The sequence below is a fragment of the Cetorhinus maximus genome, chromosome 31, assembly GCF_964194155.1.
Source record: "Cetorhinus maximus chromosome 31, sCetMax3.hap1.1, whole genome shotgun sequence".
Taxonomy (NCBI): Eukaryota; Metazoa; Chordata; class Chondrichthyes; order Lamniformes; family Cetorhinidae; genus Cetorhinus; species Cetorhinus maximus.
This window is the reverse complement of record NC_135909.1, coordinates 7,418,639-7,445,678: the sequence shown is the minus strand read 5'-3', so window position 1 is coordinate 7,445,678 and position 27,040 is coordinate 7,418,639. Positions and strand designations below refer to the sequence as shown.

The following is a 27,040-nucleotide window of genomic DNA, read 5'->3' as shown; positions in this document are numbered from 1 at the left end:
TCCAACACCTCTGCCTCACCCCCACCCCCTCACTGCCACCCTCCCACAACTCCCAGCACTCACAACCCCCATACCCCCCCAATCCATCCCATCCACCCCCACACCCCCCTCCCCACTCCCCATCACCCCCACCTCATCCCACTCACTCCACTCGACCTCACCCCCACTCCCTCACTCACCAGTCATCCTCACCCCAATGTCCTCACTCCCAACTCACCCCTCATCTCCACCCCCTCACTCCCCACTCCCACTTACCCCAAACCCCCTGACTCCCCCCAACTACCTCACTCCCCCTCATCTCTATCCCCTCACTCACTACTCCCCCAGCCCCCTCACTTCCCTTCATCCCCCTCCCCCCCAACCCCCTGACTCTCCACTCCCCCTCATCCTCCCCTCACTCCTCCATCACTCCCTCTCAACCCCACCTCCCTCACACCCCCTCATCCTCCCTCACTCCTCCCTCACTCCCCCTCATCCTCCCTCACTCCTCCATCACTCCCTCTCAACCCCACCTCCCTCACTCTCCCTCATCCTCCCTCACTCCCCCTCATCCTCCCTCACTCCTCCATCACTCCCTCTCAACCCCACCTCCCTCAGTCCCCCTCATCCTCCCTCACTCCCCCACAACCCCACCTCCTCACTCACCCTCATCCTCCATCATTCCTCCCCATTCCCCTTCACCCCCATCACCTCATTCCCCCCAACATTCCTCCTCACCCCCACCCAGTCACTCCCCACTCCCCCATCCCCCTCACTTGCCCTCACCCACACACCTCTCACTCCCCACCCCCCTCGTCCCATCACTCCCGCTCTCCCCAACTCCCTCACTCCCCAATCCCCCTGATCTCCCCCACTCTCCCAATACTCCCCCAACACTCCACCTCACTCCCCCATCACTCCCCCGACCCTTCACTACTCCCTCCCCACTCCCACTTACCCCATCGCTCCCTCTCCCCACCCCCTCACTACCTACTCGCTCCCACATTCACTCCCCACTCATCCCCCTCACACTCCCCCTCACCTCTACCTCCAACTGACCAGTTCCCCCTCATCCCCCTTACCCCCAACCCTCACTCCCCAAACACTCCCTCCTCCAGCCTCATTCCCCATTACCCCCTCACTCCTCGATCACTCCCCCTCACCCCCACCCCCTCAATCCCCACTCCTCCCTCACCACCACTCACTCCCCCATCATTCCACCTCATCCCCGTACTCCAGTCCTCCCTCACTCCCCTCTCACTTTTCTCCCCTCACTCCCCACTCGCCTCTCATCCTCCTCCCCCAGACCCCACCCCCTTTTCAAAAACAGTCCCAGGGAGGGAGAGGAAGCTGAGGGACTCCCGCACCCCTCAGTGAGGGAAGGTTCGGGATTTCTCCCTCAGTACTGACCCTCCGACAGTGCAGCGCTCCCTCAGTACTGAGCCCTGACAGTGCAGCACTCCCTCAGTACTGACCCTCCGACAGTGCAGCACTCCCTCAGCACTGACCCTCTGACAGTGTAGCACTCCATCAGTACTGATCCTCTGACAGTGCAGCACTCCCTCAGCACTGACCCTCTGACAGTGTAGCACTCCCTCAGCACTGACCCTCTGACAATGCAGCGCTCCCTCAGTACTGACCCTCTGACAGTGTAGCACTCCCTCAGTACTGACCCTCTGACAATGCAGCGCTCCCTCAGCACTGACCCTCTGACAGTGCAGCACTCCCTCAGTACTGACCCTCCGACAGTGCAGCACTCCCTCAGTACTGACCCTCTGACAATGCAGCGCTCCCTCAGTACTGACCCTCTGACAGTGTAGCACTCCCTCAGCATTGACCCTCTGACAATGCAGCGCTCCCTCAGTACTGACCCTCTGACAGTGTAGCACTCCCTCAGCACTGACCCTCTGTCAGTGCAGCACTCCCTCAGTACTGACCCTCTGACAGTGCGGCACTTCCTCAGTACTGACCCTCCGACAGTGCAGCACTCCCTCAGTACTGACCCTCTGACAGTGCAGCACTCCCTCAGCATTGACCCTCTGACAATGCAGCGCTCCCTCAGTACTGACCCTCCGACAGTGCAGCACTCCCTCAGTACTGACCCTCCGACAGTGCAGCACTCCCTCAGTACTGACCCTCCGACAGTGCAGCACTCCCTCAGTACGGACCCTCCGACAGTGCAGCACTCCCTCAGTACTGACCCTCCGACAGTGCAGCACTCCCTCAGTACTGACCCTCCGACAGTGCAGCACTCCCTCAGTACCGGCCCTTCTACAGTGTCTGCCGTGGCGACACAGATTGGCAAGGAATGCTCCCAGCCAGAGATGAGGAAATGGTGTTGTGATCTGGCACATTTTGCCTGAACGGGCGAGTGGAAGGAGATGCAGCAGTGACTTTCAAAAAGGAAATTGGATAAGCGTTGGAGAAGCAATAGTTTACACCGCTGTGGGGAAAGAGCAGGGAGTGGGGGTATTGGGAAAGCTCTTTCAAAGAGCCAGCACATGCACGATGGGCCTAATGGCCACCTTCTGGGCTGTAAGACTATATTTGTAAGGTGTGTGCGCTTAGGGACCTTTCAAACTGGAAATGGTTCACTCAGCAGGAAATGCAGCACATGACCTGTTAAAGCAAATATTTAATCATTGTATTGCTAAAAAGGGTCATAGGGAATTTAGTCATTCTGGACAATTGGGTGCAGGGATCACTGGAGAGAATAGCCCGACCGTTTGCACAATGCTTTGATATTTCAGCCCCGCTGTTTGAACAGAGAAGCTATCTGTTTACAAGGTCCTCCCACTCACAGAGCTGATCTCAGCCTCCTCAGCACTTGCTGCTCTGTGTAAGACCTTCAATCTGTACAACATGCCCATCGCGGGCGGGACTGATCCTGCGCCGGTGGGTTATTTGTGTAGGGAGAAGGCAGGGAGCGTCTGAGCTCCAGGTAGGGAATCCCCTGTCAATGCGAACCAGCCTCGGAGAGATCTCAGCGAGGAAATAGAACAGAGAGTACCCAGCACAAAAACCCCGACACACAAACCCCCAAAACCCCGACACACAAACACCCAAAACCCCGACACACAAACCCCAAAAACCCCAGCACAAAAACCCCGACACACAAACCCCCAAAACCCCGACACACAAACCCCCAAAACCCCGACACACAAACCCCAAAACCCCAACACACAAACCCCAAAAACCCCGACACACAAACCCCCAAAACACCAACACACAAACCCCAAAAACCCCGACACACAAACCCCCAAAACCCCGACACACAAACCCCCAAAACCCCGACACACAAACCCCCAAAACCCCGACACACAAACCCCAAAACCCCAACACACAAACCCCAAAAACCCCGACACACAAACCCCCAAAACCCCGACACACAAACCCCAAAAACCCCGACACACAAACCCCCAAAACCCCGACACACAAACACCCAAAAACCCCGACACACAAACCCCCAAAACCCCGACACACAAAACCCCGACACACGAACCCCCAAAACCCCGACACACAATCCCCCAAAAACCCCGACACACAAACCCCAAAAACCCCAACGCACAAACCCCAAAAACCCCGACACACAAACCCCCAAAACCCCAACACACAAACTCCAAAAACCCCGACACACAAATCCCCAAAACCCCAACACACAAACCCCAAAAACCCCAACACACAAACCCCCAAAACCCCAACACACAAACACCCAAAACCCCAACACACAAACCCCAAAAACCCCAACACACAAACCCCCAAAACCCCGACACACAAACCCCCAAAAACCCCGACACACAAACCCCAAAAACCCCGACACACAAACCTCCAAAGCCCCGACACACAAACCCCCAAAAACCCCGACACACAAACCCCCAAAACCCCGACACACAAAACCCCAACACACAAACCCCAAAAACCCCGACACACAAACCCCAAAAACCCCAACACACAAACCCCCAAAACCCCAACACACAAACCCCCAAAACCCCAACACACAAACCCCCAAAACCCCGACACACAAACACCCAAAAACCCAACACACAAACCCCAAAAACCCCAACACACAAACCCCCAAAACCCCGACACACAAACACCCAAAAACCCAACACACAAATCCCAAAAACCCGACACACAAACCCCAAAAACCCCGACACACAAACCCCTATACCCTCCGACTAACCTCACCCTCATACTCCAACTAACCCCACACTCACCCTCCGACTAACCTCACCCTCATACTCCAACTAACCCCCACACTCACCCTCCGACTAACCCCCACACTCATCCTCCGACTAATCTCACCCTCATACTTCAACTAACCCCCACACTCACCCTCCGACTAACCCCCACACTCACCTTCCGACTAACCCCCACACTCATCCTCCGACTAATCTCACCCTCATACTTCAACTAACCCCCACACTCACCCTCCGACTAACCCCCACACTCACCTTCCGACTAACCCCCACACTCATCCTCCGACTAATCTCACCCTCATACTCCAACTAACCCCCACACTCACCCTCCGACTAACCCCACCCTCACCCCTCCAGCTAACCCCAACCTCATCCACCGACTGACTCCATCCTCACCCTCCAACTAACCCCACCCTCACCCTCCGACTAACACCACCCTCACCCCTCCCAGCTAACCCCACCCTCACCCACCGACTATCCACAACCTCACCCTCCAACTAACCCACCTCACCCTCTGGCTAACACCACCCTCACCCCTCCAGCTAACGCCAACCTCACCCCTCCAACTAACCCCACCCTCACCCTCCGACTATCCACACCCTCACCCTCTGACTAACCCCCACCCTCATCCTCCACCTGTCCACAACCTCACCCTCCGACTAACCCACCCTCGCCTTATCCTCCGATCAACCCCCACCTCCGTCCCCTCATCTAACCTCACCCTCTCACCCCAACCAGTCTAACCCCACCCTTACCCAACATCCCCGCCCACCCCACCTGTTTAACCACCCCCTACTTCTCCCCCCCAGGGCTCTGAGCTATAAACTTACAGTGTCTCCCACCTTGTAAAGTGACCATTCCTGAGACGCGTCTGAATATTTCACCACAGGGAAGACATTACCCTTGAGATTGGAGCCCTCCATATCCAAGTGCAAACTTCCTTCAGGAGAGACACGGTCCTGAAGTAGATTTGCCCTTTGACCTCCCCCAGTCAGGTCCAGCTCGTACGGTTTTATGAGTTTAGCAGCGTTTTGTGTCTTCACTCCCTACTCTTGGCTGCGAATGTGAAATAATTTTGCGGTTTTAATGAGGTTGGTATAAAAACTTGGTTGTAAACTTTGATCTTATTAAAATCAGCAATATTACAGTATAGCACCCCCTCGGGTATTGGTGTCTATGCTGTTTTCATTGTGAAATCAAACAGTACGCCTTCACACAAACCAGGCTGAAATATCTGCGTCTCTCCCTCAAAAGCCTGTGGGTGCTGGAGGACAATTGGAGCCTTCAGATGGGTACGTTTTTATGGGCTGCTAGGAGCAGAGGCGAACTGAATGTGGAATCTGCCCGAGGGGCTGAATGGCCTCCTCCCACTCACATGGAGGTTGTCGGGCTGGAGGGGGTTTACAGAACCAAGGAGGCTCAATCGGCCATGGAGGGTGGGAATCTTCATGGGCGGAGATCCGGCGATGACTCCGGTGTGTACGCCACCCACAGCACGTGGCAAAGCCATTATATCGGGCGGTGCCCAAGTGATGTTCCACCCAAGCAACCACCCCCAACCCAGCCAACACTGGGCCAAAGATGGCATGGAGTGAGGAGCGAGGAGCCAGCCTTTTGAGGGAGGGAGTTGCAGATTCCCACTCTCCTCTGTATGAAGAAGTGCTTCCTGACCTCACCCCTGAACAGCCTGGTTTGAATTTCAAGGCTCTGCCCCTTTGTTCTAGGCTCACCCCATCCAGAGGAAATAGTTTCTCTCTATCAGCCCTAACGAATCCTTTAATCATCTTAACCACCTTAATTAGATCACCCCTTAATCTTCCATACTTGAGGGAATACAAGCCTAGTCTTTGCGACCTTCAACACCCTCCAACAGCACCTTCCAAACCTGTGACCGCTCCCACCAAGAAGGACAAGGGCAGCAGACACATGGGAACACCACCACCTGCAAGTTCCCCTCCAAGTCACTCACCATCCTGACTTGGAAATATATCGGCCGTTCCATCACTGTCGCTGGGTCAAAATCCTGGAACCCCCTCCCTAACAGCGCTGTGGGTGTACCTACACCACAGGGACTGCAGCGGCTCAAGAAGGCGGCTCACCCCCACCTTCTCAAGGGGCAACTAAGGATGGGCAATAAAAATGCTGGGCCCAGCCAGCGATGCCCACACCCCGTGAAAGTATAAAGAAAGAACCTGCCCTCCTAATGTAACTCTTTTAGCCCCGGTATCCTTCTGGTGGAGTGGGAGTGGTACCCTCCAGAAATTTCACCCTTTCAAAAGATGGAAATGGGCTTCTGTAGCTTCTCTTGTTTTAAAGGCAGAAGAGGTTGTCCAGTCGCTGCGCTTTCAGGTTGAGTGAGTGAGCTAAAAAGATGTTAGTCCTCCACTTAACCAACCGCTGAAATATAAAGTCATCGGATTCCACTTTGCAGTTGGTCTTGAAGGCAAATGCTTCAAAATAAAATCACGCTTTTTTACCTACAAGAGACAAAGTAAAGACCTTTGTAGCTCAGAGATCGGAGATGTGACAGGGGAAGTCTGTGCCTCAGATTTAAAGCTCTCATCCTCCTGCCCTCTCGGGTAGACATAAAAGATCCCACGGTCATAATTGGAAGGAAATTATAAAGAACGTACCAGATAATGACTGGTGTGGATAAGGTAGACGAAAAGAAGGCTGCTCGTGTTCCTAATAGTACGAGGAAAGTGGGTGGAGGGGAGGGACACAGGTTTAAGGTTTCGGGCAAGGGATGCAGCGGGTGGTGTGAGGAGGAACGTTTTTACCCAGTGAGCGGTGATGACCTGGAACTCGCTGCCCACGACGGGGGTGGGGGGTGGAAGCGGAAACGATGAACGATTTCAAAAGGAAATTGGGCGGGCGCTCGAGGGAAATAAACTCGCAGGGATACGGGGATAGAGCGGGGGGTGGGGGGGGTGGAATGGGAATGAGTGGACTGGTGTACAGAGGACAGGCAGGGATTGGATGGCCTGAATGGCCTCCTTCTGTGCCATAATGACTGTACAAGAGCAGGCGGAGTTCTTGCTGGCTAATATTTATCCCTCAGCTTAGAAATAGTGGATTTGGTTGTTCATGGTGTGTGGCTGTTTGTGGGATCTTGCTGTGCGCAAAATGGCTGCCGCGTTTCCTACGCCGCGGCGTCGTCGGCTGTAAAGTGCTTCGGGCCGCCCTGTGTTGGCAAAAAATGGTGTTTCACGGAAGCGTAAGATCCCTCAGAATGCGCCGCGTTTCTCTCAGGTTTCTGGCTTCCACACTTGCTGACAGGATGTGGTTTTGTTTGCTGCCAGGTGCTGAAGGACCTGCCTCGGATTGAAGGCCGCCCCGGGGCCTCCCTCTCACCGCTGCACTTCGAAGACCTGGAGAAGGACCTGAAGGCGCGGCACGTGGACGAGATCACCACCGAGGATGTTATGTCGGCCGCCATGTATCCCAAAGTGTTCGACGAGTTCAAGGAGTTCACCGCCCAGTTCGGGCCCGTGGAGTGTCTCAACACTCGCCTCTTCCTGGAGGGACCTAAGATCGCGGAGGTGTTTCAGGTGAGTGGTCCCTGAGGAAGGATGCAGGACTTACAGCACAGAAACAGGCCACTCAGCCCAACTGGCCTGTGCTAGACGCGTCGCTCTTCACCTCACACTCGTTAACATATCCTTCCATCCCTTTCTCCCTCATGTGTTTATCCGGCTTCCCCTAAATGTATCTTTACTATTCACCTCAACCACCAGTTCCGCATTCTACCCACTCTCTGGGTAAAGATGTCGCTCCTGAATTCCTGGTCGGATTTATCAGTGACTATCCTATATCGATGGATCCGAGTGATCCATCAGCGTCCGGGTTATAGGCCCAGCGTGCTTCCGCTGCGCCACTCTGTAAAATTGTTTTATGGCCTCATTAACAGTAGCATCACCACCCTCAATGAGCCTCCAGAATGGTAGGGAGTCACTAGCAGCATGGTGCAGAGTTACAGTGAAGGGACAGTCCTCCCAAGAGTCCTATCTCAGCACTGTGCACCTCAGACGAATCCGGCTTGCTAATTCACCCATTGCAGAATAAGTTACAGGACAAATAAGGTTGAGGACGACATTGAAATAGACAGAACTTACAATAGGCCATTCAGCCCATCCAGGGTGTCTACCCTCCACGCCAGGAAATAGTCCCAATCGCATCATACCCTCCCTCTCCATATATTTCATTTTAGCTTCCCCAACCAGCAGAATCAATCCCTCAGCATCTACCCTATCAAGCTCCTTCAGAATCTTGTAGGTTCCAATGAGATTGTCGCTCATTCTTCTAGACTCCAGAGAATATAAACCCAATTCACTCAGCTTCTCATCAAAGGACAACCCCCTCGTCCCAGGGGGTTTATTTCTCAAACCCTTTTTGTTTCATTCTCCAGTCAATCTCACATCGATGTGGCTTCTGTAACTCTCTGTGTCTAGGTTCACTAGATTGGTCCCTGGGATGAGGGGCTTGTCCTATTGATGAGAGGCTGAGTAAATTGGGTCTATAGAGTTTAGAAGAGTGAGAGGCGATCTCTTTGAAACCTACAAGATTCTGAAGGGGTTGTGACAGGGTGGACGTTGAGAGATTGTTTCCGCTGGTCGGGGAATCTAAAACATGGGGGCCCAATCTCAGGATAAGGGGCCGATCGTTTAGGACTGAGAAGAGGAGAAATTTCTTCACTCAAAAGGGTCGTGAACCTTTGGAATTTTCTACCCCAGAGGGTTGCGAATGCTCCATTCAGACACTTAAGGGATGGACAGATGTTTGGTCTCTCAGGGAATTATTGGATATGGGGAGCGGGTGGGAGGTGAAGCCCAAGATCAGCCATGATCGTATCGATTGGCGGACCAGGCTCGATGGGCTGAATGGTCTCCTCCGGCTCCTGTTTCTTGTGTTCTTGTGTCTGGGCATTGATGCTCTGTCCAGCATAGTGTGGGAGACAGGTTCGACAGACCATATTTGTGCGTTCGATTCAGGGTACAGTCACCAAGACTCATGGGGGAATCAGGGAGGGAGGACAGGGGAACGCTGGTGAGAGAGGGAGGAGGAACTCGGGGAGAGAGAAAAAGGAAGGAGGGAGGAGCCGGGATATTGCAGCATGTAAGACAAATTGTGTTTCTGTTGGGTTGGTGGAGGGGAGAGCAACCTCACAGGCTCTGACACGTTAACTGCCCGGGTGACCCCGTTTGAACCTGACCAAGACACGCTCGGGGCCAAGGGGACCTTTGTTTACCGAGAAGAGGGCCTTCCATCAGACAGATTGCTGTACCTAACCTGCTCGCGCCACTGCTCAGCACAACCAGGCCTCCAAAGGTTAGATCAGCCTTTTTACAATCTATTTCCAGGATGCAATTAACCTGGTGACCTGCCCACACACAGACAGCTCAGCACCTGCTGCAGTGTGGCGGCTGTGAAGAATAAGCAATCCCCACTCAGTCCCAGCGGCGAGGCGAGCCTTGTTTCGATTCTGTTGTGCTGCATTCGGCACACACAGCGTCTAGCCCTTGCGCAGGGCCCTGGTGTCAAGCTGCAGTCGTGATTGTTTTGAACCCGTGTAGTTATAACCAACAGTTGGCTCTTTCGGATGTGATGTCTGCCCTCTCAGGTGGATGTAAAAAAATCCCACAGCCACCATTAGGGGAAGAGCAGGGGCCAATATTTACCCCCCCTCCAACCAACATCTCTAAAACAAGATTGCCTGATCATTATTATCACATTGGCTGTTTGTGGGAGCTTGCTGTGCACAATTTAGCTGCCACAATTAGACGATGTCCTCTAGCCTTCCATTCTCTAACCATGCGAAATAGTTTCTCCCTCTCTCCACCCGACCTGTTGATTTTAAAATCTTGAAAACTTTGACCAGATCTGCCCTTAACCTTCTAAATGCCAAGCATCGCGTGCAGTTTTGGTCTCCTTACCTATGAAAGGATATACCTGCCATAGAGGGGGTGCAGCGAAGGTTCACTAGGCTGATTCCTGGGATGGCGGGATTGTCGGATGAGGAGGGATTGGGCCGATTAGGCCCTGTACTCACTGGAGTTTAGAAGAATGAGAGGAGATCTCATTCCTGACAGGGATAGACAGACTGGACACAGGGATGATGGTTCCCCTGGCTTGCGGGGAGGTGGGGGCGGGGTCTAGAACAAGGGGTCACAGCCTCAGGATACAGGATAGACCATTTAGGACTGAGATGAGGAGAAACTTCTTCACTCAGAGGGTGGTGAACCTGTGGAATTCTCTACCCCAGAAGGCTGTGGAGGCCAAGTCACCGAATATATTTAAGAAGGAAATAGATAGATTTCTGGACTCTAGAGGCATCAAAGGGTTTGGGGAGAGAGCGGGAGTACGGCGTTGAGATAGAGGATCAGCCATGATCATTTTGAATGGTGGTGCAGCCTCGAAGGGCCGAATGGCCTACTCCTGCTCCTAGTTTCTATGTTTCTGTGTTGGAGATGTGTGTAATTGAGCCCACTGTCCTGTGTTGAAAGCACCCGGACACTGTTCCACATGTAAATTGGGCCTTTACATCTTGCGCATGTGCAGTCACCCAACCCCACAACAAGCCAAAGTGACTCTTATTTTTTTCCATGAGAGTTGGTCACCCTGGGGGTCAGGTCGAACAAAAACGGGTGGTCAGGGATAGAGGGCGGGAGAGAATAAATGATATGGATGTGGAACAAAAGGCACACTGGTCTTTCCCTGCCCTAAGGGTGGTCTGAGCAATCCTTCACTCGGCCCGAACCATCCAAACCGGAAACCGGCAGGGACTCGGTCCCAAGGTCGGTGGTTTTGAGATGCTGTGCCTGTGCTAAATTGAAAGGAGTACAAGTAAATCGCTCCTTGACCTGGAAGAGGCCTTGGACGGTGAGGAGGTAGGAGGTAAGGGGGCAGGCGTTACACCTCTCGCGATTGCATGGGAAGGTGCCGTGGGAAAGGGGTGAGATGTTGGGAGTGATACAGGAGGGAACCAGGGTGTCGCTGGGGAGGTGGTCCCTCCTTGGAATGCTGACAGGGGAGGGGGTTTGGGGAGAAGCTGTGTTTGATGGCCGCGTCACCTCGGAGGTAGCGGAAACGGCAGAGGAGGACCCGCCGAGTACAGAGGTTGATGTGGTGGAAACCGTGCGTGAGGGGAACCCAATCCTGGTTCTGGGAGGGAGGGAAAGGGATGAGGGCAGAAGTACGGGAAACGGGTCGGATACGGTTGAGGGCCCTGTCCACCACATTGCCGGGGGAAATGGAAGACATGTCGGGAGTGCTGTTGTGGAACAGAATGGACGGAGAAATAAGCTGTAGTCCTTGCAGGAAGCAAGGTGTGAGGAGGTGTAGTCGAGGTAGCTGTGGGGGTCGGTGAGCACGCAATGAATATTAGTCGACAGCCCAGAAATGGAGACAGAGAAGGCAAGGAAGGGAAGGGAAGGGAAGTGTCAGAGATGGACATAGCGAAGGTGAGAGAAGGGTGGAAATTGGAAGCGAAGGTTGATGAATTTTTCCAGTTCTAGACCGAGAGCAGGAAGCAGCACTGATCCAAGTCGCCGATGTACCGGAGGGGGCACCTACTTTGTGTAATGGCTCCTCGGGGTTTAACCCCAGGGGTGGAATTTTACAGCCCCGTTGTGGAGTGGGGTGGGTGGGGGGGGTGGGGGGGACAGGGCAGTAAAACGCAGCGAGCCGTTCAAAACGTCATTGGTTTCGGCAGCACCGTGACATCCCACCGGCATGACATTCAGCCCCAGGGACCGTCCTGGTAAATCGACACTGCGCTCTCTCCAAGGCCAATATACCCTCCCTAAGGTGCGGTGCCCACAGCTGCTCCCAGTGACTCCAGGTGCGGCCTAACCAGGGCTTTGTACAGCTGAAGCCTGACTCCTACCCCCTTGTGTTCCAGTCCTCCAGATATAAACATCAGCGTTTCAGAGAGACAGCGGGGATGTCACTGGACCAGTAACCTAGAGGCCCAGGGTGGAATTTAACTTCAATTATTAAATCTGGAATTGTGAAACCGGTCCCGGTAATGGTGACCATGGCAACCATCGTCGATTGTTGTAAAAACCCCATTTGGTTCACTAATGTCCCCTTTAGGGAAGGAAATTTGCCGTCCTTACCCGGTCAGGGCCTACACGTGACTCCAGACCCCACAGCGATGTGGTCGACTCTTAACTGCCCCTCTGAAATGGCCCTAGCGAGCCACTCAGCTCAAGGGCAATTGAGGATGGGCAACAAACGCTGGCCTTGTCAGTGACGCCCACATCGCAGGAAAGAATAAAAAAAAAACAAGATCTGGAGTGATGACTTTATTCTGAATTGATTAAGACATGAAAGCACTTTCTAAATAAACATATCACTCACTTTAACTGGCATCTATTATTGTCCCAGAGTATTCTTGTTAATGAAATCAAACAAACTCAGCTTTAATGATGTGCTTCATGAATATTCTATTTCTACTTCTCAAATTACTCCCATTACTGCCTTGCTCAGCACTCAGTGAAAATCGAGCTCCCAGTGGGACATTAATCCTGCGTCCCTCAATCCAGTGCATGGATCGAGATTCCAGTCTCCTGCACTCCACTCCCCTTCACCTCACCAACAGAGCTCCCTCTACACTCTCCCCATCAAACACTCCCAGGACAGGTACAGCACGGGGTTTAGATACAGAGTAAAGGTCCCTCTACACTGTCCCCATCAAACACTCACAGGACAGGTACAGCACGGGGTTAGATACAGAGTAATGCTCCCTCTACACTGTCCCCATCAAACACTCCCAGGACAGGTACAGCACGGGGTTAGATACAGAGTAAAGGTCCCTCTACCCTGTCCCCATCAAACACTCCCAGGGCAGGTACAGCACGGGGTTAGATACAGAGTAAAGGTCCCTCTACACTGTCCCCCTCAAACACTCCCAGGACAGGTACAGCACGGGGTTAGATACAGAGTAAAGCTCCCTGTACACTGTCCCCATCAAACACTCCCGGGGCAGGTACAGCACGGGGTTAGATACAGAGTAAAGCTCCCTCTACATTGTCCCCATCAAACACTCCCAGGACAGGTACAGCACGGGGTTAGATACAGAGTAAAGCTCCCTCTACACTGTCCCCATCAAACACTCCCAGGACAGGTACAGCACGGGGTTAGATACAGTGTAAAGCTCCCTCTACACTGTCCCCATCAAACACTCCCAGGACAGGTACAGCACGGGGTTAGATACAGAATAAAGCTCCCTGTACACTGTCCCCATCAAACACTCCCAGGACGGGTACAGCACGGGGTTAGATACAGAGTAAAGGTCCCTGTCACACACTCTGTAACCCAATACCATGTGCACTTTTCTCCCACTTGAACACTTGCCTTGGGAATGTTGAAATGTCTGATTGGAGGGGGATATGTGTAACTGTTTTAGTGATGATTCACCATTTACCAGACTCCAATTCTACACCTCTCTGGTCAAAATCTTTTAACAGTTCATTAGAATTAAACGCTGCTGAATTAACACTCTCATTCTCCTACAACATAGTGCTTTGAAACCAATGTTTCTAAAAGTCCAATTTCACAATAAGTGTCACTGCAAGAAGTTGCCCTGAGATCCCTGAATCCCGCAATGTTTAGGGAATTACGGACAGGTTGAAGTGATGTTCCCACTCAAGACTGGCGTTTACCTCTGGAGTGCTGTGTACAGTCCTTATTTAATGAAAGATGTAAATGCATTAGAAGCAGTTCAGAGAAGGTTTACTAGCCTGATAACCAGGAATAGGCAGGTCGTCCTTTGAGGAAAGGTTGCACAGGTTAGGCTTGTATCCACTGGAGTTTAGAAGAGTGAGAGGCGACTTGATCAAAACCTTTAAGACCCTGAGGGGTATTGACAGGGTGGAAGTGGGGAGGATGTTTCCTCTTGTGGGAGAATCTAGAACGAGGGGTCACTGTTTAAACATAAGGGGTCACTCATTTAAAACAGAGGTGAGGATTTCTTTCTCTCAGTGGGTAGCGAGTCTTTGGAACTCCCCCAATAGGCGGTGGAAGCGATATTTTTAAGGCAGAGCTAGATAGATTCTTGAGTAAGAAGGGGGTGAAAGGTTACTGGGGGGGGGGGAGGGTAGCAGGAATGTGGGGTTGAGGTTACAATCAGATCAGCCACGATCTTATAGAATGGCGGAGCAGGCTCGAGGGGCCGAGTGGCCTCACTCCTGCTCCTAACTCGTATGCCAGCAGCCTGCAGGTTGAGATGAACACCAGCGGCAACCCCCCCTCCCCACCCACAAAGCCTGACTGCGCCAGGGGGCCCCGACGGGTTCCAGGTTGCCCCCTTGCTGGCTTTGCTGCGAATCCAAACCGACTGCGAGAGAAAAAAACTCACTGAAATCTGGGGGGGGCGAGGGGGGGAACCAGGAAAAGGGCAGCGAGCAGGAGCGAGGGAGGTTTAGACACTGCTACTCCTGCCGCCCACCGGAAGCGGGTCGGGGAGTGTTCCCGCACGCGCATTCGACCCGCGCCACAGCGGCCGACGCGCCCGCGGCTGTCCCCGCCGCCAGCGGCAAGATGGGAATTTTCCCAATCCCGAGTTACCGCCTTTGCCGCGTCACCGTTGGATGAGGGTTCGGGCTGTGGTTGACAGTGGATGTGTTATTAGAGCTTCGCAGGGACATGAGGGAGAGACAAGCAGCTGCATTCTCAGTGGTGTCAATCCCTACCCCCCCCGCCCCACTTCCCTCCCCCAGCCACCTCCCCGTCCCACACGGTTACCACCAATTAACTTACCGCCATCCACGTAAATCAGACCCATAAAACCATAGAAAAGTTACAGCGCAGGAGGCCATTCGGCCCATCTTGTCCATGCCAGCCCGAGGACGCCCAGGTGCCCTTTCTAATCCCACCTTCCTGCACCCGGCCCATAGCCCTGCAGCTTACAGCACTTAAGGTGCAGATCCAGGTACTTTTTAAAAGAGTTTAGAGTTTCTGCCTCGACCACCAACTTGGGCAGCGAATTCCAGACACCCACTACCCTCTGCGTAAAAAAGTTCTTCCTCCTGTTCCCCCTACACCTTCTGTCACTTATCTTGAATCTATGTCCCCTGGTTCTAGAATTCTCCACCAAGGGAAACAATTTTATCCTGTCCGCTCTATCTATTCCCCTCCTAATTTTGTACACCTCAATCAAGTCACCTCTCAGCCTTCTTTGTTCTGAGGAAAATAACCCCAACCTATCCAATCTCTCCTCGTAGCTACACTTTTCTAACCCTGACAACATTCTTGTAAACCTCCTCTGCACTCTCTCCGGAGCTATTACTGTAATGTGGTGGACCAGTCCTTCCTGCAATGTGGTGACCAGAACTGCACACTCTACTCCACAAAAGCAAACAAAAGAAACAAACTTATTTAAATGATATTTCCCTCCCCAGCTTTGCACAGGAAGCCTCTCGCCCTGCCCACATAGCTCAGCTGGATAACAATCGGACTCTTCATCCCAGAGGGGCAAAAATCCTGGAACCCCCCCCTCCCTAACAGCGTTGTGGGTGTACCTGCACTACACGGACTGCAGCGGTACAAGAAGGCAGCTCACCCCCACCTTCTCATTGACCCCCTCCGAATGCAAACGAATAAGATTTGAAAGAAGTTTTAACCAATCCGTTAACAGAGGTGGAATCAGGGAGGGATGCAGGACAGAAGGAGGCCATTTGGCCCATCTATGCCAGTGCCAGCTCTCCAAGAGAGCTATCCGAGTAGTCTCAGTGCCCTGTAGCCCTGTCATTTTTCGGAATTATCGGCGGCTTGTATCAGGAACGTATTCCCCCCCCCGGGATCACATTGGAGCTGGATCTCTGGGAGATAAGTCCCCCCCCTCCACCGCCCCCGGCTTAGGTCAAACAGTTCAGCCCTGCCTGCTGGATTGTGCTGCTTGAGCTGGGTTTGCGACGAGCTCTCGTCTAACGCTGCTGCCTCCCTGGGGGAATCGATCACACCACCGCCAAGATGTGTTAGCGCTGTCAGCTCCTGCCAACTCACTCACTTTGCGCTAAAGGATTTCTTGGTTTTTTTTAGGTTAATCCAATCATTCAAATTAGGCAATATAAATAAGAGGGCAATCTGGGGAGTCAGCGCTTAACAAAAAAAAAACCTTCCAAATTATCGGCTGGTTTGAGTTAGTGAGCAACTGTGACAGTAAAATTGTTAGATGCGAATTGATGGGAGCAAGGATTAAAATTTCATATCGACCCCTGAGAGAGCAACGTTTCTACCGTCTTTCCTGTGCTTGGAGCATCTCGGAGCACATTACAATGAAGTCCTTTTGTTTTTGGGATGTCGTAATAATGTAGGAAGCGCGGCGGCCAATTTGCGCACAGCAATATCCCACAAACAGCCATTGTAATGTAGGAAGCGCGGCAGCCAAATTGCGCACAGCAAGATCCCACAAACAGCCACGTGACGGTGACCAGATCGTCTGGTTCTTTTTTTTTTATATAGCGGGATGAATACGGGGAGAACTCCCCCTCTGCTCACCTCCCGGTAGTCGGGGGGCAGAGATCGGGCGAGGAGAGGGCGGGGGGGGGGGATCAGGCCTCAGGTGACAGGTGTGGGGTTTCTTCCCGCCGTACTGGGGGTTTAGTAGGCTAGCCGGCGAACAATATTGGCCTCCAAGTGGAAATGAGGAGCGTGAATGATATCGGCACTCAGCACCAAGGCTGAGTGGAACGTTGCTTAATTTTTGAATCTGCCCACGTCCCCGATTATTAATTCATCATTTTGCCTTCTGAGGCGCGAAGCAGGCAGTGGGCCAGAAATAACACGGGTAGCGTTAATACAGCTGTCTGAAGGGAGGGCGGCACAGAACACCAGCTAACCCTTGTTTGTTTATTCCCTGGGACAAGCTCATCAACCGTGTGCGATCCTGCAACTCCGGAAGGTAGATTCCTTTCAAAACTAAAAGGGGGGGGTGCGAGGGGAATGAAAGAGGATTTAACTCGGGGGAGCAGGATAGCAGGGGTGGTGCACGGTGCCTTCCGTTCCTGTGGTTTACGACCATTTGATGGGTAGGGAGGCTGTAGGCCTTGCAGGGATCACAGTGTGATGACCACAGCACATTGGTCAATGTATGTATTTCATGTCAGAGACATGAAGGAAGGAAAAGAAGGGTTAGAAACGCAGAAAGAGATGGAGATGGAAGGAAAGAGATGGACAAATGTTGAGTCGATCTCAAGCAAGTTTGTGAAAATTGAAACTAGACACTAATACTTTTCTTCGTAGTAGGCTTATTTACAGAATGCAGCGTTACATATGGCTTCTTACTGCCAACTACCTCCATGTCTCAGCGGTCTCTCTTTATAAGTGCTCTAGGTACTTAATTAAACAATGCCCTTAATATAATCAACATACAATTAACAATAAATAATTAGAGATTGAAAGTGAGATTATAGAGAGAAGGAAAGATGGAGAGAAATAGATAACAAGTGATAGCAAGATGTAGATAAACAGAATGATTTAAGGACAGGGACACTCGTTAGATGAGACAGAAAAACAAAGCTACCTTAGCACAGATCCCTGGGGTGCTGGGAAGAGCTGGATTATTACAGCAGGTTCTTGATGTGATGTTTTCTTTTGCATAGGTTGAGTTGGAACGAGGGAAGACACTCCACATTAAAGCACTGGCGCTGGGTGACCTGAATTTCGCTGGACAGAGGGAGGTGTTCTTCGAGATGAACGGACAACTGCGCTCAGTCCTGGTCAAGGACACGCAGGCCATGAAGGTGAGGGGGGTAACAAGTAGTGTGGTGGTATCGTCGCTAGAACTGTAATGATCGGCGCAGGCTTGGAGGGCCGAAGGGCCTGTTCCTGTGCTGTACTTTGCTTTGTTCTTTATACATGAATAGGATGGGGATAGAGGGATACGGACCCCGGAAGTGCAAAATGTTTTAGTTGACGGGCAATATGATCAGCGCAGGCTTGGAGAGCCGAAGGGCCTGTTCCTGTGCTGTACTTTTCTTTGTTCTTGGTTCTTTATTCTGACGGAGCACGAGGGTTAGAGGCTGCAGCCAGCGATGGGGACACTGCTCACAGTTAAAGACAGCATTCGAATGAGCTGGGGGGGCCTAAATGAGCGTGGAGCCCCTGAGCCAGTTTGCCATAAAATGAGAACGCTACAGCACAGAAGGAGGCCATTCGGCCCATTGTGCCCGTGCCAGACCTGGAACTTGCTGCCTACGAGGGGTGGTGGAAACTGATTCAAAAGGAAAACTGGGAGGGTACTTGAAGGAAATAAACTTGCGGGGCTATAACAGGGCCCCCTCCCTGATGGAACTGACTGGATTGCACTACAGAGAGCCGGCACAGACTCAAAGGGCTGAATGGCCTCTTCTGAGCTATCCAGTTAGTCCCTTTAGCCTGCTCCTTCCCCATAACCCTGTAAACGAGTCTTCTTCAAGTGCACCTCCATCTGCCTTGGGGAAGTTCCTGCAGAATCTCATCCTTCCAGGTCGTGCGGTCCTGATCAGAACAACCCTCGTCATGAAGAAATTGCTCCCTATTCCCTCTCTAATTCTTTTATAAGTTACTTTAAGTTAATTGGCTACTGCCTCAGTTGCCGGAGGAATCGGTACCTCCCTATTAACCCCTCGTCGTTTTTGAACACCTCGATTAAATCCCTGCTCCAAGGAGAACGATCCCGGCTTCTCCCGTCTCTCCACATTAACTGAAGTCCCCTCATCCCTGGTCCCGTTCTGGTTAAATCTACCCCCGCACCCTCCCCGAGGCCCTCGACCTCTTTCCTAAAGTGCGGAGCCCGCAACCGAACACCATAGTCCAGCCGGGGCCTAATCCAGGCCCATTACAACAACCACCTGCATTTATATAGTGCCTTTAAAGTCGTAAAACGCCCCCAAGGTGCTTCACAGGAGCATTATCAAACAAAAACCTGACTCCAGATGGCATAAGGAGATTACTAGGGACAGGTGACCAAAAGCTTGGTCAAAGAGATCAGTTTTAAGGAGTGTCTTAAAGGAGTAGAGTGAGAGGGGGAGAGAGGGAGAGAGAGAGAGAGGCAGAGGAGTGTGGCGGGGGAGCCCCCGGAGCTTAGGGCCCAGGCAGCTGAAGGCACGGCCGCCAATGGTGGAGCCATTGGTTAAAATCGGGGATGAGCAAGAGGCCAGGATTGGAGGGGGCGCAGAGATCCCAGAGGGTTGTTGGGCTGCAGGAGGTGACGGGGATAGGGATGGAGGGGGGAGAGACTCTGGAGAGATTTGAAAACAAGGATGAGAATTTTCAAATCAAGGTGTCCCACGCGGGGTGTGGAGGTAAGAGACCGATCAGCCGTGATCTCATTTAATGGCAGAGCAGACCCGAGGAGTTGGGTGGCCTCTATATTGAAATGTCCCCACCTGCAATGGGTTCTAGTCCAGCTTTGTGAACGGTGACCAGAACAGGGAGGTGCAGTGACAGCGGGAACCAGCTCACCCTGAAGTGCAGCCACTGATGTTTGGTGGTTTCGTTACACAGCGAGATCCCACAAATAGCCAGTGTCGAGGGGAAGCTCCCCTCCCTGGACGGTGCTGTGGGTTCGAAGCTCAGCTGAAGAGGCCTGAGGGCCGAAGCAAGGGCAGCAGCAACTCTCTTGAGGCTTGGAGTGTATGAATAAAGCACTCGGTGTGTGTGTGTGTGTGTGTGTGTGTGCTGTGTGCACCCTCTGTGCAGTAAGGGGAGCACAGCACAGCACTCGTCTGGTGTAACACTGCCACCTAGTGCCCAGGCAAGGAGCGGGCAACTCTGTCACTCTGCACGGTTCCCCCTCAGACATTGTCAGCAATGTCCAGACCCGGCCTGTCTCTGTTTACGTCCACGTGGTTTGGTTTTGTTCAGGTTGGGGGGTGCTTTTAGAGAGCAGGTGTCATGGCCATCGCCTGAGGCTCTGCTCACTCTAACTCTGCTGCCCCGTGTCCTAACTCACACCAAGTCCCATTCGTCCGTCACGCCCTGGGCTCACTGACCCACGCTGACTCCCAGTCCCACAACGCCGTGATTTTAAAATTCTCGTCCTTGTTTTCAGATCCCTCGTCCCTCCCTCGGGGATCTCCGCAACCTCCTCCAGTCCCATAACCGCACCCCCCCGGGGATCTCTACGCTCCTCCGGTTCCAACCTCGTACACATCCCCGGTTATAATCGCTGCACCGTCGGACTTGGCGCGTTTAGCTGCCTGGGGCCTAAGCGCTGGAATATCCTGAAAACCTATCTCATTCATCAATCCACTTGTCCAAATGTCTCCTGACACGGCAAGCTGCTGTTGCTGAGAGCTGACGGGGAGATTCAAGGGGTTATTAGCTCGGTGCTTCACTGCTGTGCGCCACAGATGAATGTACTCACAGTCTGTGATGTAAATGCTGCAGAGATGGACCTGAATCCCAGACAGCTCCCCGTGCAGCGCACTGAGGCATTCAGATAAGACAGTCAGGTTTAATGGCCTGGCTCGGACACAAGGAATCTATTTGGTTAAAAACAATCCCCGGCTTAATTAAAGCAGGAAACGGGTCTCTCGCAACAATCGCCAGACAGTTATCAGTGAACCAGGCAGTGCTGCACTGTCGGAGGGTCAGTACTGAGGGAGTGCTGCACTGTCGGAGGGTCAGTACTGAGGGAGTGCTGCACTGTCAGAGGGTCAGCACTGAGGGAGTGCTGCTCTGTCGGAGGGTCAGTATGGAGGGAGTGCTGCACTGTCGGAGGGTCAGTATGGAGGGAGTGCTGCACTGTCGGAGGGTCAGTATGGAGGGAATGCTGCACTGTCGGAGGGTCAGTATGGAGGGAGTGCTGCACTGTCAGAGGGTCAGTACTGAGGGAGTGCTGCACTGTCGGAGGGTCAGTACTGAGGGAGTGCTGCACTGTCGGAGTGTCAGTATGGAGGGAGTGCTGCACTGTCAGAGGGTCAGTACTGAGGGAGTGCTGCACTGTCGGAGGGTCAGTACTGAGGGAGTGCTGCACTGTCGGAGGGTCAGTACTGAGGGAGTGCTGCACTGTCAGAGGGTCAGCACTGAGGGAGTGCTGCACTGTCGGAGGGTCAGTATGGAGGAAGTGCTGCACTGTCGGAGGGTCAGTATGGAGGGAATGCTGCACTGTCGGAGGGTCAGTACTGAGGGAGTGCTGCACTGTCGGAGGGTCAGTACTGAGGGAGTGCTGCACTGTCAGAGGGTCAGTACTGAGGGAGTGCTGCACTGTCGGAGGGTCAGTACTGAGGGAGTGCTGCACTGTCAGAGGGTCAGTACTGAGGGAGTGCTGCACTGTCGGAGGGTCAGTACTGAGGGAGTGCTGCACTGTCGGAGGGTCAGTACTGAGGGAGTGCTGCACTGTCGGAGGGTCAGTACTGAGGGAGTGCTGCACTGTCGGAGGGTCAGTACTGAGGGAGTGCTGCACTGTCAGAGGGTCAGTACTGAGGGAGTGCTGCACTGTCGGAGGGTCAGTACTGAGGGAGTGCTGCACTGTCGGAGGGTCAGTACTGAGGGAGTGCTGCACTGTCGGAGGGTCAGTACTGAGGGAGTGCTGCACTGTCGGAGGGTCAGTACTGAGGGAGTGCTGCACTGTCGGAGGGTCAGTACTGAGGGAGTGCTGCACTGTCGGAGGGTCAGTACTGAGGGAGTGCTGCACTGTCGGAGGGTCAGTACTGAGGGAGTGCTGCACTGTCAGAGGGTCAGTACTGAGGGAGTGCTGCACTGTCGGAGGGTCAGTACTGAGGGAGTGCTGCACTGTCGGAGGGTCAGTACTGAGGGAGTGCTGCACTGTCGGAGAATCAGTACTGAGGGAGCGCTGCACTGTCGGAGGGTCAGTACTGAGGGAGCGCTGCACTGTCGGAGGGTCAGTACTGAGAGAGTGCTGCACTGTCGGAGGGTCAGTACTGAGAGAGTGCTGCACTGTCGGAGGGTCAGTACTGAGGGAGTGCTGCACTGTCAGAGGGTCAGTACTGAGGGAGTGCTGCACTGTCGGAGGGTCAGTACTGAGGGAGTGCTGCACTGTCAGAGGGTCAGTACTGAGGGAGTGCTGCACTGTCGGAGGGTCAGTACTGAGGGAGTGCTGCACTGTCGGAGGGTCAGTACTGAGGGAGTGCTGCACTGTCGGAGGGTCAGTACTGAGGGAGTGCTGCACTGTCAGAGGGTCAGTACTGAGGGAGTGCTGCACTGTCGGAGGGTCAGTACTGAGGGAGTGCTGCACTGTCGGAGGGTCAGTACTGAGGGAGTGCTGCATTGTCGGAGAATCAGTACTGAGGGAGTGCTGCACTGTCGGAGGGTCAGTACTGAGGGAGCGCTGCACTGTCGGAGGGTCAGTACTGAGAGAGTGCTGCACTGTCGGAGGGTCAGTACTGAGAGAGTGCTGCACTGTCGGAGGGTCAGTACTGAGGGAGTGCTGCACTGTCGGAGGGTCAGTACTGAGGGAGTGCTGCACTGTCAGAGGGTCAGTACTGAGGGAGTGCTGCACTGTCAGAGGGTCAGTACTGAGGGAGTGCTGCACTGTCGGAGGGTCAGTACTGAGGGAGTGCTGCACTGTCGGAGGGTCAGTACTGAGGGAGTGCTGCACTGTCGGAGGGTCAGTACTGAGGGAGTGCTGCACTGTCGGAGGGTCAGTACTGAGGGAGTGCTGCACTGTCGGACGGTCAGTATTGAGGGAGTGCTGCACTGTCGGAGGGTCAGTACTGAGGGAGTGCTGCACTGTCGGAGGGTCAGTACTGAGGGAGTGCTGCACTGTCAGAGGGTCAGTACTGAGGGAGTGCTGCACTGTCAGAGGGTCAGTACTGAGGGAGTGCTGCACTGTCGGAGGGTCAGTACTGAGGGAGTGCTGCACTGTCGGAGGGTCAGTACTGAGGGAGTGCTGCACTGTCGGAGGGTCAGTACTGAGGGAGTGCTGCACTGTCGGAGGGTCAGTACTGAGGGAGTGCTGCACTGTCGGAGGGTCAGTACTGAGGGAGTGCTGCACTGTCGGAGGGTCAGTACTGAGGGAGTGCTGCACTGTCAGAGGGTCAGTACTGAGGGAGTGCTGCACCATGTTCAAACCCCACCACGGCAGATGGTGGAATTTGAATTCAGTCAATAAAAATGAGGAACTAAAAGTCTAATGATATCCATGAAACTACTGTCGATTATCATAAAAACCCATCTGGTTCACTGATGTCCTTCAGAGGAGGACATCTGCTGTCCTTACCCGGTCTGGCCTACATGTGACCCCAGATCTGCAGTAATGTGGTTGACTTTTAACTGCCCCCTGAAATGGCCGAGCGAGCCACTAGAAAGTCAATAAGAAATGAAACCGGACGGACCCCCCCAGCATTGACCTCGGCACCCGAAGCGACAAATGGCAAACTCAGCCCTATCAACCCTGCTTGGGCTAGAATTGGGAGAGCTGTCCCACAGACTAGTCAAGCAACAGCTGACATAGTCACTCTCACGGAATCATACCTTACAGCTCATGCCCCAGACACCACCATCACCATCCCTGGGTATGTCCTGTCCCACCGGCAGGGATTGACACAGTGGTATACAGTCGGGAGGGAGTTGCCCTGGGAGTCCTCAACATTGACTCCAGACCCCATGAAGCCTCATGGCATCAGGTCAAACATGGGCAAGGAAACCTCCTGCTGATTACCACGTACCGCCCTCCCTCAGCTAATGAACCAGTGCCCCTCCATGTTAAACACCACTTGGGGGAAGCACTGAGGGTGGTAAGGACACAGAATGTACTCTGGGTGGGGGACTTCTGGCCGAGTCCTAAAGGACAAAGCTGCTAGACTGGGTTTGTGGCAGGTGGTGAGGGAACCAACAAGAGGGAAAAACTTACTTGACCTCATCCTCACCAACCTGCCTGCTGCAGATGCATCTGTCCATGACAGCATCGGTAAAAGTGACCACCGCACAGTCATTATGGAGACAAAGTCCTGTCTTCACATTGAGGACACCCTCCATCGTGTTGTGTGGCGCTACCACCGTGCTACATGGGATAGATTTCAAACATATTTAACCACTCAAGACTGGACATCCATGAGGCGCTGTGGGCCATCAGCAGCAGCAGAATTGTACTTAACCACAATCTGTAACCTCATGGCCCAGCATATCCCCCACTCTACCATTACCATCAAGCCAGGGGATCAACCCTGGTTCAGGGAAGAGTGCAGGAGGGCATGCCAGGAGCAGCACCAGACATACCTAAACCTGATGTGTCAACCTGGTGAAGCTACAACACAGGACTACTTGTGTGCCAAACAGAATAAGTAGCAAGCGATAGACAGAGCTAAGCAATTGCACAACCAGCGAATCAGATCTAAGCTCTGCAGTCCTGCCACATCCAGTCGTGAATGGTGGTGGACACTTAAGCAACTCACTGGAGGAGGAGGCTCCACAAATGTCCCTATCCTCAATTTTGGAGGAACCCAGCACATCAGTGCATAAGATAAGGCTGAAGCATTTGCTACAATCTTCAGCCAGAAGTGCCGAGTGGATGATCCATCTCATCCTCCTCCGGAGGTCCCCAGCCTCACAGATGCCAGTCTTCTGCCAACTCAATTTACCCTACGTGATATCAAGAAATGGCTGAAGGCACTCTATACAGCAAAGGCTATAGGCCCTGACAATATTCCGGCAATAGTACTGAAGACGTGTGCTCCAGAACTAGCCAAGCTGTTCCAGTACAGCTACAACACTGGCATTTACCCAGATATGTGGAAAATTGCCCAGGTATGTCCGGTACACAAAAAGCAGGACAAATCCAACCCAGCCAATTATCGCCCCATCAGTCTACTCTCGATCATCAGTAAAGTGATGGACGGGGTCATCAACAGTGTTATCAAGCGGTACTTGCTTAGCAATAACCTGCTCACTGAAGCTCAGTTTGGGTTCCACCAGGGCCACTCAGCTCCTGACCTCATTACAGCCTTGGTTCAAACATGGACAAAAGGTTTTGGTGAGACCACATCTGGAACACTGTGTGCAGTTTTGGTCTCCACATTTAAGGAAGGATAGGCTTGTACTGGAGACGGTACAGCGAAGGTTCACTCGATTGGTCCCTGGATTGAGGGGGTTGTCCAGTGATGAGAGGCTGAGTAAATTGGGTTTATATTCTCTGGAGTTTAGAAGAATGGGAGACGATCTCATCGAAACCTACAAGATTCTGAAGGGGTTGTGACAGGGCGGGCGCTGAGAGATTGTTCCCGCTGGTCGGGGAATCTAAAACACGGGGGCCCAGTCTCAGGATAAGGGGCCGATCATTTAGGACTGAGATGAGGAGAAATTTCTTCACTCAAAGGGGTTGTGAATCTTTGGCATTCTCTACCCCAGAGGGTTGTGGATGCTCCGTCATTGAATCCATTTAAGGCTGCGGGACAGACAGACTTTTGGTCTCTCAGGGAATCAAGGGATATGGAGAGCAGGTGGGAAAAAGGACTTGAAGCCCAAGATCAGCCATGATCATGTTGAATGGCAGAGCAGGCTCGAGGAGCCAAATGGTCTACTCCTGCTGCTATTTTTGTGTTCTTAATTCCCTCCATAACCCTTGGGTGCGTACGGCTGGGGTCAGTAGTTGAGGTGAGGGCACCGCGGAGTCTAGCGCACTGTCTAACCGCTCCCTCTCCTGGTCTGTCTCTCTTCCCCCCCGCACCCCCCTCCCATCACAGGAGATGCACTTCCACCCCAAGGCCCTGAAGGATGTCAAGGGCCAGATCGGCGCTCCGATGCCCGGCAAAGTGGTCGACATCAAGGTGAAGGAGGGCAGTCGCATTGAGAAGGGCAAACAGCTGTGTGTGCTGAGTGCCATGAAGATGGAGACTGTGGTGAACTCACCGATGTCCGGCACCATCAAGAAAATCTACGTCACCCGTGACATGCACCTGGAGGGCGACGACCTGATTCTGGAAATCGAGTAACACACTTAAGCTGCCTTCTCACATCCAGTCTTACTAACCGCTGTCAGGGGTCCCCCTCCTCCCCCACCTTCCCCCCCCCCGACCTCCCCCACCATTGTTTATCGTTAAAACAGCGGGAATCACTTCATGGAACACTTACTCTGCGAAGCAGACTGACTCTCAGAACGCAACAGGACTGATTTTTAACGTGGTAGCCCCCGCTCCGCCAACACCCCACCCCAACCCCAACCCCACCGCCCAGCCTGACTGTTCCAGACTGCAGTGTTATAGCCTGTAACCCGACTGCCTTTTAAGGTTGAGGTAAAGACCAGACCTGGTCATATATCCCATTGCTGCTACGTGAGGAGGTTTTGTACAGCTCCATTGCTCTCTCGTGTGGGGCTAACACGGGGGATTATTGCATATCATTCGCCTCTAATACAGGGTCACGGACCAGGAAGCATTGAAACCTTCGGGTAAACGAAGTCGACCAGGTCTTTACATGCGGTACGAGATATTTGAGATGTCTGAGTGAGACATTAGGGATGGGCACCCAATGCTGTCCTAGCCAGCGGCGCCCACAGTCCTGTGGAAGAATTTTCAGAAATCATTTATAATTATCGACTAGACTCGTAGGCCTGGGACCTCCTTTGGGAGGGGTCATCTTTAGCTGCTCACACTAACCTCGAGAGGACTGGATAAGGCCCCCGCTACCCCGCGTTTTCTGTGCAAGGTACAATTCCCAACGGCAGTGCGTTTGCTGACCGCTTAGCAAGTGTGGGGGATCGGCCTTCCCTACTTCCATCATACAGGAATGTTCATCCCTGGACCACCCACCACCACCAGCACCCCACACTCACACTGCCTCACATCATACCCCCTCTCGGGCCCAGTCTCGGACTAATATGTGGATCCGTATTTCGAAAGCCTTTCTGCCCTGGTTCGCCCACACCCGCACGCCCCAGACTCTCTATAAGTTATATACAGTTTACACTATACCCCACG

At 53.1% G+C, this 27,040-nt stretch overlaps 1 protein-coding gene across 1 annotated transcript in view; it reads left to right on the top strand.

Moving 5' to 3' along the window:
• The window catches only part of LOC144670407 (pyruvate carboxylase, mitochondrial-like), a 1,036,891-nt gene extending 1,010,204 nt beyond the window's left edge, over positions 1-26,687 (top strand). The window contains exons 20-22 of the mRNA XM_078532890.1: positions 7,481-7,729; positions 17,783-17,923; positions 25,808-26,687. Of these exons, the coding sequence (XP_078389016.1) occupies positions 7,481-7,729; positions 17,783-17,923; positions 25,808-26,056 (639 nt within the window). The 3' untranslated portion in view covers positions 26,057-26,687. The remainder of the gene's footprint in view (positions 1-7,480; positions 7,730-17,782; positions 17,924-25,807) is intronic.
• The last annotated feature ends 353 nt before the right edge of the window (positions 26,688-27,040 follow it).